General features: G+C 44.3%; 1 protein-coding gene across 2 annotated transcripts in view; it reads left to right on the forward strand.

Moving 5' to 3' along the window:
* LOC139166649 (interferon-induced GTP-binding protein Mx2-like) overlaps positions 1-15400 on the forward strand; it is a 67393-nt gene that overhangs the window by 21036 nt on the left and 30957 nt on the right. For both annotated transcript variants that reach the window (XM_070750476.1, XM_070750477.1), the window contains exons 5-9: positions 541-695; positions 8348-8486; positions 11413-11611; positions 11947-12025; positions 12481-12603. In XM_070750476.1, the coding sequence (XP_070606577.1) occupies positions 541-695; positions 8348-8486; positions 11413-11611; positions 11947-12025; positions 12481-12603 (695 nt within the window). The remainder of the gene's footprint in view (positions 1-540; positions 696-8347; positions 8487-11412; positions 11612-11946; positions 12026-12480; positions 12604-15400) is intronic.

Below are 15400 nucleotides of genomic sequence, written 5' to 3' on the forward strand. Positions count from 1 at the left end.
TTATTTTTTATCCTGCTTTTTCACTGGCCAGGCACTAATGTCCAGGATTTCAACAATAGATTAAGCTAGGGTATGTTTCAGCCTTGCCATGAATTATAATAAAATAAATGCTAGCTAGCATTGCTTTCCCAAGTTGTTCTGTATAGATCACCTCATTATAGCTATGAAAACAGAAATAATACTACAGAAAAAACTAGCACAGCAAGGAGGCCCTTCTACTAATATTTATTAAATACTTGCACAGTTTCCAACTTGGCTTTTTAAAAATATAATATTGTACCGTATTATCTATGTATCACATTGTAAAATGTAAAAGGTATGTGGTTATGAAATGATTTTAGCATAAATAGTTACATGTGAATAGATAGAAATACCTACATACTTAAAACTATTTCTGGAAAGAAGACTTGTTTAAAAATGTATGCTAGACTGATTTCTTCAGAGGTCTTTTAGAGCAAATAGTAGTTTGATAAAACTGCTCTATGTCGGGAGTTTCCCATAACTGAGTCTGTTGTTTTGTTTTGTCTTATAACAACATAGCCCAGAATGCAATAGCTGGCGAAGGACTGGATATTAGCGACGAATTAATTACCCTGGAAATTAGTTCTCCAGATGTTCCAGATCTCACCTTAATTGATCTTCCAGGAATTACAAGAGTGGCAGTGGGTAATCAACCAAAAGACATTGGCAAGCAGGTAAAATAAAGATTTTATATAGATATCTGAATTAGGGGCATGAAGATACGGCAGGATTGTTTATTGCTAATTTCTGATAGGAAAGGTCTTTATATATTTCAGGGGTGAAATGTACATGTAGCTCTCCATTACTGATTGCCTCATTTAATGACCATTTGAAGTTACGATGGTGTAAAACAGAGAGCTTTGCTACAGATGCATTTATCGTAGCATCTGGCAGTTACATGATCACCATTTGTGTGCTTTGCAACTGGCTTATGACAAGCAGAGTTAATAGAGATGCAGAAGTAGAACAATTAAGTTGCGTTCATGTGATGTTTCACTTAGTGACTGTTCAGACAGACCAAATCAGAATTAAGGTTTTCAAGTGTTTATGATCACATGACTTTCTGCCTAGTGATGATGGGGCTTAATGACTGATTTGCCTGTCCCAGTTGTAGTCCCCAAGTGAGGATTATGTATAGAATTTATCTTTTCTTTGGTTGACTTTTATTCAATATATGGATTCCAGAAATTATGTTGAGTTCATGCTGTCTATTTAATGCATCTTGGAATGCCAGTGAAACTGGATAATATCCCCGATCTAGTAATCATTTTATTCACACGTCTAGAACCCTACAGTGTTCCCCTGTATAGGCTTCCTGCTCTTGATATATAAGCCTCAATACTCAATATCTGGATAATATCTGGATATCCCAGAGCTATACTTGCACCTAAAGGGTCACCATCAGTGAGCTGTTGGACAGTATTACTTGATCTGTTGTTTAGATGTTTGGGTAGTTCAGGATGGGAAATTTGTGGTGAGAAGGGCATTTTTTAAAAAAAAAAAAGTTATCTATGCTGAGACTAGTTTCTGGGCGTCACATGACTTTTGTTGTCAATGACAATTCTCCAATGCACTTGCAAGGAGAGTCCAGGATGGGTTATTCTCAGCCTGATTGGCTGGGACTGAGTTCAATTTAAATAATTAAATATTAGATAGATAGACAGGCACCGCCCCCACTTAGGCCTCCAGTCTAAAAAACTCAGTCGCAGTAATGGGACTTTGAGTTCTTCCTCTGTCACACTTGATTTATTGTGTGATTTTTAATAAATTGTATGATGTTTAGTAAGGTTGAATGTATTCATCTAATGTTTTTTTCCTCTCTTCTTTTCTCTTTCAGGCACATCGGGGTGGCTTCAAGTGAAGCAGCGTGGGGTTATTACTCTCCGTGAGTTTAACCCCCCCTGAGCTGCAGCTCCCATAGTCGGTGGCACAAGCCACAGGACTATTTCGAGGGTCTGAAGGGAGCGCCTGGGTTGCTAACCTCCGCGGTAGCGCCCGGAGGAAGGCGGTCGGCTGACGCCATGGGGGGCCTGCCCCCCAGGGCGAATATGCCGCAAGAAGACTTGGGAAGCCTCAAGACAGCCCCGAAGAGTCGCGTTCATGCCGAGGACCCCCCCCATGGGACGTACCGGCAATGGAACGAATTCAGAGAACGCCGCCATATTGGGGCAGCAGGGCGGGAACGGAGGAGGAGTTCCCGCCCGTTTTTTCACTCCGGCGGCCATTTTCGCCCCAATGATTCTGCCGTTTTCGGCAGAAGTTCCCGCCCACGCTCAAAGTGCCGGGTCGGCTTATAAGCTGGGGCCAGATCCCCCCGCACCAATGAGGGGGCGGTTGCCAGGGCAATGTCAGCAGACGCCCCTAGGGCCCAATCGGGTCGCTGGAAAATCGGCTCTGCCTGTTACAGAGCCCTCCGCAGGCCCCAAACTAGCCGGGTGACACGCAAGCGCACTAGGAGTTGGAGCTTAAACAGACAAATTTTTTTCTTCGCTGTTCCGAGTTTGTGGAGGCTTCAGTATTCACTCGTGGCAGTTCCTTTCCTGACTCATTGCTTACAATTAAACCGTGAGTGTGATAACAGGCATAATGTCGGAGGCTCCAACTCACGTGGGGGAGGAGGCCATTGCCAATGTTAGGCCCAACACCCCCAAGGAAAAGAGCCACAAACCTAAGGCCTCTCAGGGCTCCTCTCTTAGAGAGGCCGAAAAAAGAATAAAAGCCCTTGAAAAACAGCTGGAGGCATCACAAAAGCAGGCCTCCTTGTCAGTTAAGGCCTTTGGCCCTACACCTCCGCCAGCCTCCCCCATACCAGGGGTAGCAGGCTCGGCATCTGAAAAAGACTGGTCACCTGACCGCCCTACACATCCTGCCCACGAGGTTCCTAACTGGGGGCGACAACAAAACATGTGGACTGGCAATCCTCAGCCCCAGGCTTATGTACCTCACCAATATGGCCCACCGCAGGCTACCTTCACGCCAACGGCGGCAGGACTGCGAAACGCCCAAGATACATGGCAGGCCATGCCTCAGACCCTGCAGGATTTGATTGCCAATGCGTTTGCCCAGGGTGTTGAGACCGGAGCTCACCAGCAGCAGGCCGCAGGGGGTCTACCCCCAGTAAGAACCAGAGATCCATGGACTGCTCCAGAGTCATACTCGTTGACCGGATCTATGGAGGAGGATGACTCGTTGGAAAGGGACTACAGCGATAGGGAAGATGAACTGTCGGGGGATGAACAACCCCCAGAGCAACCCGCTCCTACTGGACTGTTTAAACCCTCCCTGTTTAGGGTCTTACTTAACAAGGCGAAACTCACCATCGAACAGGCAGGGGAAGTGGGGCAATCAGATCCCGCAGTTCCAACACAAGCTGCCGGTGGTCTCTTTGTATTGCCCAAACAAGAAACGGTAAACATTCCTTCCTCCCATCTCTTTTTGGAAACTATACAGCGTCGTTGGGAGTACCCGGCGGCTGCACAAGGTCCCTCCAACCTGGACCGCAAATTTTACTCCTTTGACCAGCAGATGGAGGATCTGCTGACCTTCCCGACGGTGGACAAACCGGTCACCAGTTTGGTGTCCAATGCCCTGGTCCCCTCAGAGTCTCAGGAGGGGCTAAGGGCAGAGGATAAGAGGGCCGAGAACATTGTGCGTAAGACACACCAGATGGCAGCCTGGGCCATACGGGCCTCCTCTGCGGCCTCGTTCTTTAATAGGGCAATCCTCCTCTGGATTAAAGATCTTCAATCGAGAGTGGATCCCGAGGATGGACGCCTTCGCCAGGATCTTAATAAGGTCCTGGCAGCCACCGAATTCTCAGCAGACGCCACAGCCAATGCTGCCAAGTTCGCGGCCAGGGCCATGGCCTCGTCGGTTTCCTCCCGCCGGCTCATATGGCTGCGCAGCTGGCAGGCGGATGTTAAATCTAAATGGAGCCTGGCCTCGGCTCCCTTTAAGGGGAACAAGCTCTTTGGGGAGGTCCTTGACGACGTCTTAGTCGAGGACAAAGATAAGAAGAAAGTCATGCCCAAGTCCAAGAGACCAGACAGACAATTCACCCCCTACCAGAGGCGCCAGCCCTTTCATTCAGAGCCCTCCTCGAGTAGTTCCCAGACATTGAGGCCGTACTTCCAGGGCTCCTTCAGTCAGGGTTCATTTCGGTCAGACAGATCTAACCCACAGGACCGCAACAGGTCCTATCAAGGACGCCGTCCATTCCGAGGGGCAGGTCGGGGCTTCAGAAAAAACAAATGACTTTTCAAGCCCTATCCCGTTGGGGGGCAAACTAGCCCACTTCGCGGAGGCCTGGACCACTACGTCTTCAGACGCCTGGGCGGCAACCACTGTCGCTCAGGGCCTAAAGCTCGAGTTCCTCTACCCCCCTCCTCATCGATTCCTCACATGTCGTATACCTTCGGACATTCAGAAAAGGCATCTCCTCTGTCAAGAGGTCTCGCATCTACTAGAGATAGGGGCCATAGAGGAAGTACCCCCGGGGGAACGGGGCAAGGGGTTTTACTCCCTCGTTTTCCTTGTCCCCAAATCCTCCGGAGGGGTCAGAATGATCCTGAATTTGCGTCAGCTGAACCTTTATATAAAATACAGACGGTTCAGGATGCACTCTCTGAGGTCTATTCTTGCATCAATAAGACAAGAGGACTTTCTAACGTCAATAGACCTCAGGGAAGCCTACTTACACGTCCCCATCTACCCGTCGCACAGGCAATTCCTTCGGTTCAGCCTGGGCGGGACCCACTTTCAATACAAATCAATGCCCTTTGGACTTTCCTCAGCTCCGAGAACGTTTACGAAACTCTTAGATGTTCTAACATCCTCTCTGAGACAACAATCAGTACGCCTCATGGCGTACCTAGACGACGTGATTATACTGGCAAAATCAAGGGAACAGGCGCATCGGGACTTGAACTTGACCATCCACACGCTCGAAAGCCATGGGTTCACGGTGAACTGGGACAAGAGCCATGTGACACCCACAACCAGGTTGGCTCATTTGGGGACTACAATAGATACCACCCGGGGTATGGTCTTTCTGTCCCCGGAAAGACGAGCCTCTATCAGGAGGCTTCTACGGGACCTGGACGGTCAGAGACTCCCAGAACTTTCGTTCCTATCAAAGATATTGGGGACTCTGGTATCCTGCATCGATGTCATACCGTGGGCAAGACACCACTTGAGACCACTTCAGTGGTTCTTGCTTCCCTTCCAATGGACAAAGACAAGCCACCTACACAGGAGGGTGCCACTTCAGGGCGGGGTTCGCAAATCTCTCCGCTGGTGGAAGTCCGCGGCCCTCGACAAGGGCTCCTCCTTTCTGCCAGTAGACCATATTACAGTGACAACGGACGCCAGTTTAACAGGTTGGGGGGCCCATCTTGCCTCTCAGATGACCCAGGGCCTGTGGAGCAATCAGGATTTGAAGGAGTGCAATATCAACTTCTTGGAACTGAAGGCGGTCTCACTGGCCCTTCGGAATTTCACCCCCTGGGTAAGGGGTCGTCACGTCCTCGTCCTTACGGACAATGTTTCGACCCGAGCCCACATCAACAGGCAAGGGGGAACACGATCACGTCGGCTAATGGCGGAATCGGAGTTCCTGTTTCAATGGGCGGAGACCAATTTAGCTTCACTCTCAGCAGAACATATCTCGGGAATCGACAACGTTTGTGCGGACTGGCTGAGTCGGGAGACTCTAGATCCCGGGGAATGGCACCTGGAACCCACGATCTTCCAGGACATTATCAGGAGGTTCGGCGAGCCAGTATTGGATCTGTTTGCAACCTCCCACAATACCCAGCTTCCCCGCTTCTTCTCCCGCTTCCCTTCCCCCGGGGCGGAGGGAGTGAACGCATTTCGCCAGCGCTGGCCAGCTGCTCTGCTTTATGCCTTCCCGCCGGTCCCCATGATACCGAGGGTAGTTCGGAAGTTGCTGGTGGAACGAGCAGAGATCCTCCTTCTGGCCCCATATTGGCCGAGGCGCATCTGGTTTGCCGATCTGGTGGAACTGTCGATCTCAGCCCCCTGGAGGATTCCAGACCAACGAATAGTGCTCACACAAGGAACAATGACACACCCAGAACCGCACTGGTGGCAGTTGACCGTATGGCACTTGAGCGGGAATATCTGAAGACCCAGCTTGTGCCGGATGCGGTCATCAGCACCATGCAGGCAGCCCGCCGACCTTCTACCCAGCGGATCTACCAGGCGACGTGGGCGTCATTCAGCGAATTCTGCCAGCAGAGGCAGGTGGATCCGCAGGAAGCTTCTACTCTGATGGTACTCTCCTTCCTACAGGCAGGCCTAGACAAGGGCCTCGCCCCAAACACACTTCGACGTCACGTAGCGGCCTTGTCAACTATCCTGGGCAAGGATTACTACCGACCCCTCTCGAGACACCCCTGGATCAGGGACTTCCTGCGAGGGGCGACCAATTTGAAACCTCCTACGGTCCATAGGTTTCCGTCCTGGGACCTGTCCTTGGTACTACATGCACTGACTAGTCCTCCATTTGAACCTTTAAGACAGATATCCCTGAGACTTCTAACGATTAAAACTGCATTCCTGGTGGCAATTACATCGGCCAGGAGAGTCTCAGAGATGGCAGCATTGTCAACCAGACAGGACCTCCGTAGGTTTTATCCGGACAGGGTAGTGTTAAGATTAGACCCGGCGTTCATCCACAAGGTAAATTCCTCTTTTCATAGATCACAGGACATCATTGTACCGGACTTCTGCACGCATGGCAGCCACTCCTCTGAACTGAGGTGGCACAAGCTGGACGTGAGACGGGCTCTAAAGATCTACATACGTAGGACTCAGGATTTCAGAGTCTCCGAGGGGTTGTTTGTCTCCTTTTCCACCAAGACGATGGGAAAGAAAGTGTCCCCTCAATCAATCAGTCGTTGGTTGAGGGATTGTATTTCGGAGGCGTATATCGCTAAGAACACTCCTGCCCCTCAGGGAATCACAGGTCACTCTACCCGAAGTGCGGCCACGTCCTCGGCCTGGAGGACACAGGCCTCACTAGAAGACATTTGCCGAGCGGCCACTTGGGCGGCCCCATCCACCTTTATAAGACACTATAGGATTGACTCCTTTGCCTCTGCGGAGGCAGCTTTTGGGAGGAGGGTTCTACAGGGAGTATGCTCCTTTTCAGCGCCCCTGGTCCAGCCATCTCCCTCCCCTTGACTGTAACTTGGGTATATCCCATCCTGGACTCTCCTTGCAAGTGCATTGGAGAAAGACCGTTGAACTTACCTGAACGGTCTTCTCGATGCACTGCAAGGAGAGTCCAGACCCGCCCGGCTAGGGACCAGGGTCACAGTTCTAGTTGTGTTTTATGCAGTTATGGGTTTATAGTTCAATAAAACTTTATTTTGCATTACTGCTCCTTCGTATATATTAGACTGGAGGGCTAAGGGGGGGCGGTGCCTGTCTATCTATCTAATATTTAATTATTTAAATTGAACTCAGTCCCAGCCAATCAGGCTGAGAATAACCCATCCTGGACTCTCCTTGCAGTGCATCGAGAAGACCGTTCAGGTAAGTTCAACGGTCTTTTTGTTGTATTGACAATGACAATAAAGTATTATTTCTATTATTATTATTATTATTATTATTATTATTATTATTATTATTATTATTATTATTATTATGTCAGTACAACACAGCAAACGAGATCACTATGCTGGATTTCATATTTCATCACCAGTCGGGCGCTTCCCAAGCACCTAGGACTGCGTGATGTAGCGGCGAATTATGTTTGCCGATCCCAGTAAAGCGGCCTTTTGCAATTGTCAGATGGAGATTTTGTCAATTCCGATGGTTTTCAACTGTCCACTGAGATCCTTTGGTACTGCGCCCAGCATGCCAAGTACCACTAGGACCACTGTCACTGGCTTATGCCAGAGTCGTTGCAGCTCGATTTTTAGATCTTCGTATTTCACTAATTTCTCTAGCTGCTTCTCCTCAATTCTGCTGTCTCCTGGGATTGCGATGTTGATGATCCATACTTTCTTTTTCTCCACAATCACAACATATTATTATTATTATTATTATTATTATTATTATTATTATTATTATTATTATTATTATTATGTGGACAGGCACATTGTTGCTCCTTCACAGACATTGAATGCTCCACATAGAAGCAGCAGATTATGTACTATACATTACATAATAATTTCATAATACATAATTTTATACATAGTTATGGTAGCTTTTATAGAATCAATTATTTCTTTCCAGTTTCATTGGAAATCATTTTATCCTCTATATATGCCTGACGTAAAATGCAATTTAATTACAGATCATGAAATTAATTCAAAGTTATATTACCAAACAAGAAACCATAAATTTGGTTGTGGTTCCGAGTAATGTTGATATTGCTACTACAGAGGCATTGAAAATGGCTCAAACAGTAGATCCTGAAGGAGAGAGAACACTTGGTAAGTTAATGAGATTATTAAAATATTTTTTTTACTCACGAAATACAGTAGGATATTATTATAAAATATTTTTATTGGAAATGTAAGGTTTTTTTTATTTGCTTAAAAGTTATTGGAAGTCTGATTTTACTAAATTTCTGGTTATTAGATGCAGTTGTCAAGAATAAGACATTGGCAGCTACATGTCTCTTCATTTCAACTTGTCATTAGAGTAACGGGGAGATGTTGATTACATGGGATAGTTGGATAAATGAAACTTCTACAGTTCCACTGAAGTTTGTGAGAATCTGGAAACTTTTCAAAGACATCTTCACAGGTGTGAAGAAGAAGGCAGATGGTTCCCATAGAGAACTTGTTTACATGGTCTATGTGGTAGCATGGGGATTGGGCTGGAAAATTCATTGTTTAATACTGTGAACTGGTGCCTGAGAATTTCAGAGTTAGTTTTATCTTGCCATTCTCATGCAATATATTCAATAAACAATAAGCTTTTCAGAAATGAAATGACCTTGGACTTTTATTCGGATACTCAAGCTGGATGTTGACAGCTATATATTTCAAATCTTCTCATACATATCCTAAAATTGCAACCATTGATTTAGCGAATGTTTGAGGTTTGTTTTTATTTATGTATTGAAAACATGTACATAGGTGCCTCATTATAACCAGTTCTGGCCACCTCCCAATTAAGGGTTAAAAGAGCAGAAAAGTATATTAAAATGTTAAAAACTAACTAACAGCAACAAATAACAAAAAACATGGTGCTAACTCTGATGTGCAGTCACCTCATTTTATCCCAGCACTTAGGGGAAAAGTTAGGGCTTCAGATGTTTACCAAAAGCTAAGAAGATAGAGGTCTACTGAACTTTAAGAGGCAGAATGTTCCATTGGGCAGGAGCTGCCATGGAAAAGACACACTTCTGAGCACCCACAAGATGGCAATATCTATGGGAAGGGACTAGGAGCGTGCCTACCCTACTTGACCTGGTTGAACAGGTAGATATCGTTAGGGAAATCTGGCCTTCCAGATAACCCGGCCCTGTGCCATACAGGGTGCTAAAGGTAATGACCAGCACCTTGAAATGCATCTGGAAAGAAAATGGAAGTGAAAGCAGCCTACAGGACAAAGGGGTTATGTGAGCAAACCTGGTGCCCCACGTTCCCCTGCATAACTGTGTGTGCTGCTATGGGGTAGCTATTTGATGAGTAGTACAAGAAGTTGTGATGAAAAGAATGACTTATGACTCATATTTACAACTATTTCAGAGTCCACACAGTCATGTGATCAAAATCCTTTTCAACTGGCATCTATTTACAACAGTTGCAGTATCTTGGGGGGGGGGGGTGTCATATGATCAGTGAGATCATCCAGAGACATGGGGGGAGGTATCATCAGTACACAGATGATACCCAGTTGTACATCTCAACCCCATGTCCAGTCAACGAAGCAGTGGAAGTGATATGCCGGTGCCTGGAGGCTGTTGGGGTCTGGAAGGGTGTCAACAGACTCAAACTCAACCCTGATAAGACGGAGTGGCTGTGGGTTTTGCCTCCCAAGGACAATTCCATCTGTCCATCCATAACCCTGGAGGGGATTATTGACCCCCTCAGAGAGGGTACGCAACTTGGGCGTCCTACTCGGTCCACAGCTCACATTAGAGAACCATATTTCAGCTGTGGCTAGGGGGACGTTTGCCCAGGTTAGCCTGGTGCACCAGTTGTGGCCCTATCTGGATCGGGATCACTGCTCACAGTCACTCATGCCCTCATCACCTCGAGATTCAACTACTGTAATGCTCTCTACATGAGGCTACCTTTGAAAAGTGTTTGGAAACTTCAGATCGTGCAGAATGCAGCTGCGAGAGAAGTCATGGGCTTCCCAAGGTATGCCCATGTCACACCAACACTCCGCAGTCTACATTGGTTGCCGATCAATTTCCGGTCACAATTCAAAGTGTTGGTTTTGACCTATAAAGCCCTTCATGGCATTGGACCAGAATATCTCCGGGACTGCCTTCTGCCGTACAAATCCCAACGACCAATTAGGTCCCACAGAGTTGGCCTTCTCTGGGTTCCATCGACTAAACTATGTCATCTGGCGGGTCCCAGGGGAAGAGCCTTCTCTGTGGCGGCCCCGACTCTCTGGAACCAACTCCCTCCGGAGATTAGAACTGCCCCCACCCTCCTTGCCTTTCGTAAACTCCTTAAAACCCACCTCTGACGTCAGGCATGGAATTGAGGCACACACACACCGGGCCTATACAGTTTATGTAAGGTATGTTTTAATAATGGGGTTTTAAAAAGTTTTTTAAATTTATTAGATTTGTTATGAATTGTTTCATTGTATGCTGTGAGCCGCCCTGAGTCTACGGAGAGGGTTGGCATACAAATCTAATAAATAAAATAATAAATAAATAAATTTGCAACCATCACAGCCACCTTCCAACATGCAAAGTCTGAAGGAAACCAGATTCACTTAATAAAGATAGTAACAAAGGTTGGAATTTATTTTTAAAAAATAATGAGTTATTCAAAATTTACCTTTTGAGTTGGAAAAGGATAACAGTAGATATTACTAGAGGGAAAAAACGATTGTGGTGCTTAAAAGTTTGTGAACCCTTTTAAATTTTCAATATTTCTGCATACAGGTAATCTTTGACTTACAGCTGGTCATTTAGTGACCCTTCAAAGCTACAGTGATCTTGGAAATGGTGCTTTACAGTGGGTAAAGCTACTTGAAAGCCCACTTCTTCAAACGGCAGCAGTGAGGAAAGACTAGATAGCTACTTGGTGTTGTGCGTATTTAGGGACACTAATTTTTTAAGACCGAACGTGGTTCAGGAACAAATTCTCCCTTCATTAGATTAAACCCCAGCCTTTCTCAAGTAAATGAGCATGTTTTTCTTTTCCATCCATTACTTCATAGGTATTCTAACCAAGCCTGATTTGATTGATGAAGGAACTGAGAATGAGACCGTTGACGTTGTCAGGAATCAAAGAGTGCCTCTGAAAAAAGGATACATGATTGTTAAATGTCGTGGGCAGAGCGACCTCACTAATAAACTGAGCTTGGAGGATGCAATCAAGAAAGAGAAAGAGTTTTTTGAAGAGCACACGTTTTTCAGGCAAGATTTAGTAAATAATTCCTGAACATGGTTTAGCAAAATGTGCTCCTTTATACATCATGTTTGTGCTATGAATATTTCTCTATACAAACTATTTCATGTGTGAACTGGGCAGAGATACTTTTTTCTCATGTGTTTTAGCACTTGTAGTTAGTGACTACAAGTGATGCTTGCTCCCCACTTTGTTTCAAATTAGCATAAATTATTTGACCTCATAGCTTACCTATAGAGCATATGATCCCAGTCCACCTGAAAGACATTGAGGAACATTGAGATGATACAAATGAGAACTTCAAAATTATTGAGTAAATCTTGAATTTTATTCACTCCGCCAGTCATCTTTTGGAAGAAGGCAGAGCTACTATCCCATTGCTGGCAGAAAAACTTACACAAGAGCTCACCGAGCACATTCAGGTAAGGAACTCTCAATTCATTTCAGATTGAATAGGAAGGATATCCTTGTGTTACATGTGCAATTTCATACCATGATTCTGATTGTGCTATTTAGAGATGTATGCAACAGAATCCCAATTAGCTCTCTTTGGTGGGCAAATTTGCATCCTACTCAAACTGCGTTCTTAAGTCAATATATAATGGATATATATGCATTCATATTTCTATCACTAGGCATCTGATTCATACTGTAAGAGAAATTCCTGGGACCAGGCTTTTGTGTGTGTGTTTCTCTGTGTGTGTGTTTATATGTGTGTGTAAATATTGTTATATCACTTGGTAGCTGCTAAAAATGGTAGCTTCCTACTGCAAAATGTTGGATGGCTCTGTCAAGCCACACTATATTTAACATTTCTGAACTTGCATAAGATTACAGTTTTATATATTTCCTTTAGTTAATGTTGTTGTTATTGCAGAGATCATTGCCAACTTTAGAAAATCAAATAGAAACCAGCCTCCAGAAAATGAATAAAAGACTTCATAAGTATGGTGAAGGTGTTCCTGAATCCTTGGAGAAGAAGAAATATTTTTTTGTGGAAGTAAGTTTAATTATAGATTTTAAAAATAAAGGCAGATGTGAATTTGTGTCTGATCATGAAGCAAATTGTATCCTTATTAATTATACAGTATTGTTGCTATGCACTTACTATTGTGTTGTTTGTATAAAATGACCAAAATACACAACTATATCATCAGGAGCATGTCACTATATTTATTTTATGTTACTGCTTTGCTTTTGGCTTTGAAGGATGATACATATTTGGGGGGAGGGGGACAATTGTGGCATGGAACCTGAAGAGTCATTGATATCCGACTACAGGGAAATAAGACCAAACCACAGTTTAAAAACTGCAAAATGGCTGTCTGTTCTTGTCCATCTTAATTTATTCTTCTTTTTTCTGGACATTTTGCATTACTCCTTTCTGAAAGATTTTACAATTTCTTTCCTTTCCTAAATCCTCTTTCCCTTACATTGACATTACTGTATCTTTTGGAGTATAAGACGCAACTTCTTCCTCGCTAAAAGAGGCTGAAAATTTGGGTGCATCTTATACTCTGAATGTAGTTTTTTTCGAAGCATTTTCCCCAGCCCTAACGAGGTGCTAATGATCTTCTCAGCTTTTACCTTGCAGGCTTTTTCATTGTTACTCTCTCCGAAGAATATTTTTCGAGCCTTAAGTCTTTGCAGTCTTTTTTTTATTGCTGTACTTGCTCTGAATAAATTTCTTTCCAGCCCTAACAAGGTGCTAATGGTCTTCCCAGCTTTCATTGTTACTTTCTCCGAATAAGGTTTTTTTAAGCCCTAACAAGGGGATAAAATAACGTGCTGAAACTGATCAGACTAAGGATGCTAGCCAGATAAATATCTGGTAGGCAGATTCCCCCACCCCCTATTCTCCTACCCAAAAACTAAGGTGCGTCTTATACTCCGGAAAAGACAGTAAGTAATTGACATGATCATTGAAGATGGGGACCGAGGCAGGTGCCTAATCCCATTGTTGAAGACCAAAAGTAAACCAAAAGTAGGGATAAGACATGAAAAAAATAGGAAAAACCTAAAAACAACGAGGACAGCGAAGCGAAGAGGCGATCCTGAATGAAGAGAGTGCCCACCGACTCCAATTTCAAAGAATTTGCATTAAAAAAAGCCCCATGAAGCTCAGCAAGGCCCATAAGGTATTACAAAGAGCACAACCACAAATAAGGCATCCCAACCTCAAAAGAGCTGTGCGAAATTCCCTGAGGAGACAGCTCAGAAAGGACATCTTTGCAACTGGAGCAGGGGAGACCCAATCACCCGAAGTCATCAGACCCGGTGAGATTCGACCCGGTATGTATGCATTGCCTGCCGGTGTGTGTGCGTTGGTAGCAATATGTCCCAGCCTTCTCCAGCTTGTTTCACCTACCCTGCTGCTCCATAACAAAACAAAACAAAGCTGCCAACTTTGTTTTAGCTAGAAACCCTGATATCACCCAGCTTGTTCAGATGAGAGAGTATAGACTGCCCTTAAAGAAAAGGATTCTTTCTTTGCTTCAAAGGGAGGAAGCTAAACAAACCTTCGCTCACGGAGTTTAAAACCAGCCTCCTTTGCAAGGATTTTTTGGAGAATCAAAGGACAGTCTGCTCAATCTTCCTGTGTCTCCCTGCATAAAGAAGTAGCGGTTGAAGGGGAAAAGACTCCCCCGCCTGGATCAATTTACAAAAGACTTTGCTTAAGTATAAAGTACCGTATATATTCCTGATTGGAAGGAGGGAAAATTGTTGTGCCAGTAAAAGTAAGATATATTTCATCTCCTTTGGGAAAACACTATATTTCTGCTGGCACAGTGAAAAGAGAGATCTGTGCTAAAACTACCTTTGAGAAGCTGCAATAAAAAGTATTTTTGCATTGGAATAATAAACGGAGCTGTCTAGCAAAAGAAGGAAAAAAGGCAGGGTTACAAATTCTGCATTTATAAGACAGTGGAAAACAAAGGATTTGTACTTGTTGTTTCACTCTTTTCAAGCCACATATTACTGTCTGGAGCACAAGGGACAGCTAAGCCTACTCAGAGACTGCAGTGGAAGTGAAGTCTCTCCAAGATACAGAGATATTCAACTCTCCAGGAAACAGAGATATCCAACGTGCTCAAGTATATCAGCATGTTACTGCTTATTCTTGCTGGTTTCAAGCAATAACCAGGAAAAGCCTTACCTTCAACTCAGGCACCACAGTATAGTTTGCTAATTATTAATTGATAAAATTGATTGATAATAGATTGATATTAGATGAAATTGAATAATAATTGTCTGATAATTGATGAAAACTATGAAACTATTGATGACTGATAATTGATGAAAATTATAGATGTTTGATAAAAATTGATAGATGATTGATAATTGATGAAACTGATTAATAATTGATTAATTGATCACCAGCTTGTCCAATAATTATCGTATTTTTCTGTGTATAAGGTGCATAAGGCGCACCTAGATTTTAGAGGATGAAACCAAATGGTGCAATAGTATATTGTTTAATAAAATACCAGTGTAGCAGAATACTTTTTACAACCATGTATGCTGTTTAAAACCATGTACACTTTTTAAAACTGTATACTTTTAAAAACAATATACACTTTTTACAAACTTCAAACTTGACAGCTTTAATACTTGTGGACTTCAACTCCCAGAATTCCTCCTTCAATCATGCTACCTCAGGAATGGGAGTTGAAGTCCACAAGCCTTAAACTTGCCAAGTTTAAAGACCCTTGCACTCCTACCTCAGGGGTCTTCCAACTTGAAATTGGTCTTCAAACCTGTCAGGCAGCTTGCTTCCAGCAGGGGAAGCGGTGGCG

The sequence above is a fragment of the Erythrolamprus reginae genome, chromosome 4 (assembly GCF_031021105.1).
Source record: "Erythrolamprus reginae isolate rEryReg1 chromosome 4, rEryReg1.hap1, whole genome shotgun sequence".
Taxonomy (NCBI): Eukaryota; Metazoa; Chordata; class Lepidosauria; order Squamata; family Dipsadidae; genus Erythrolamprus; species Erythrolamprus reginae.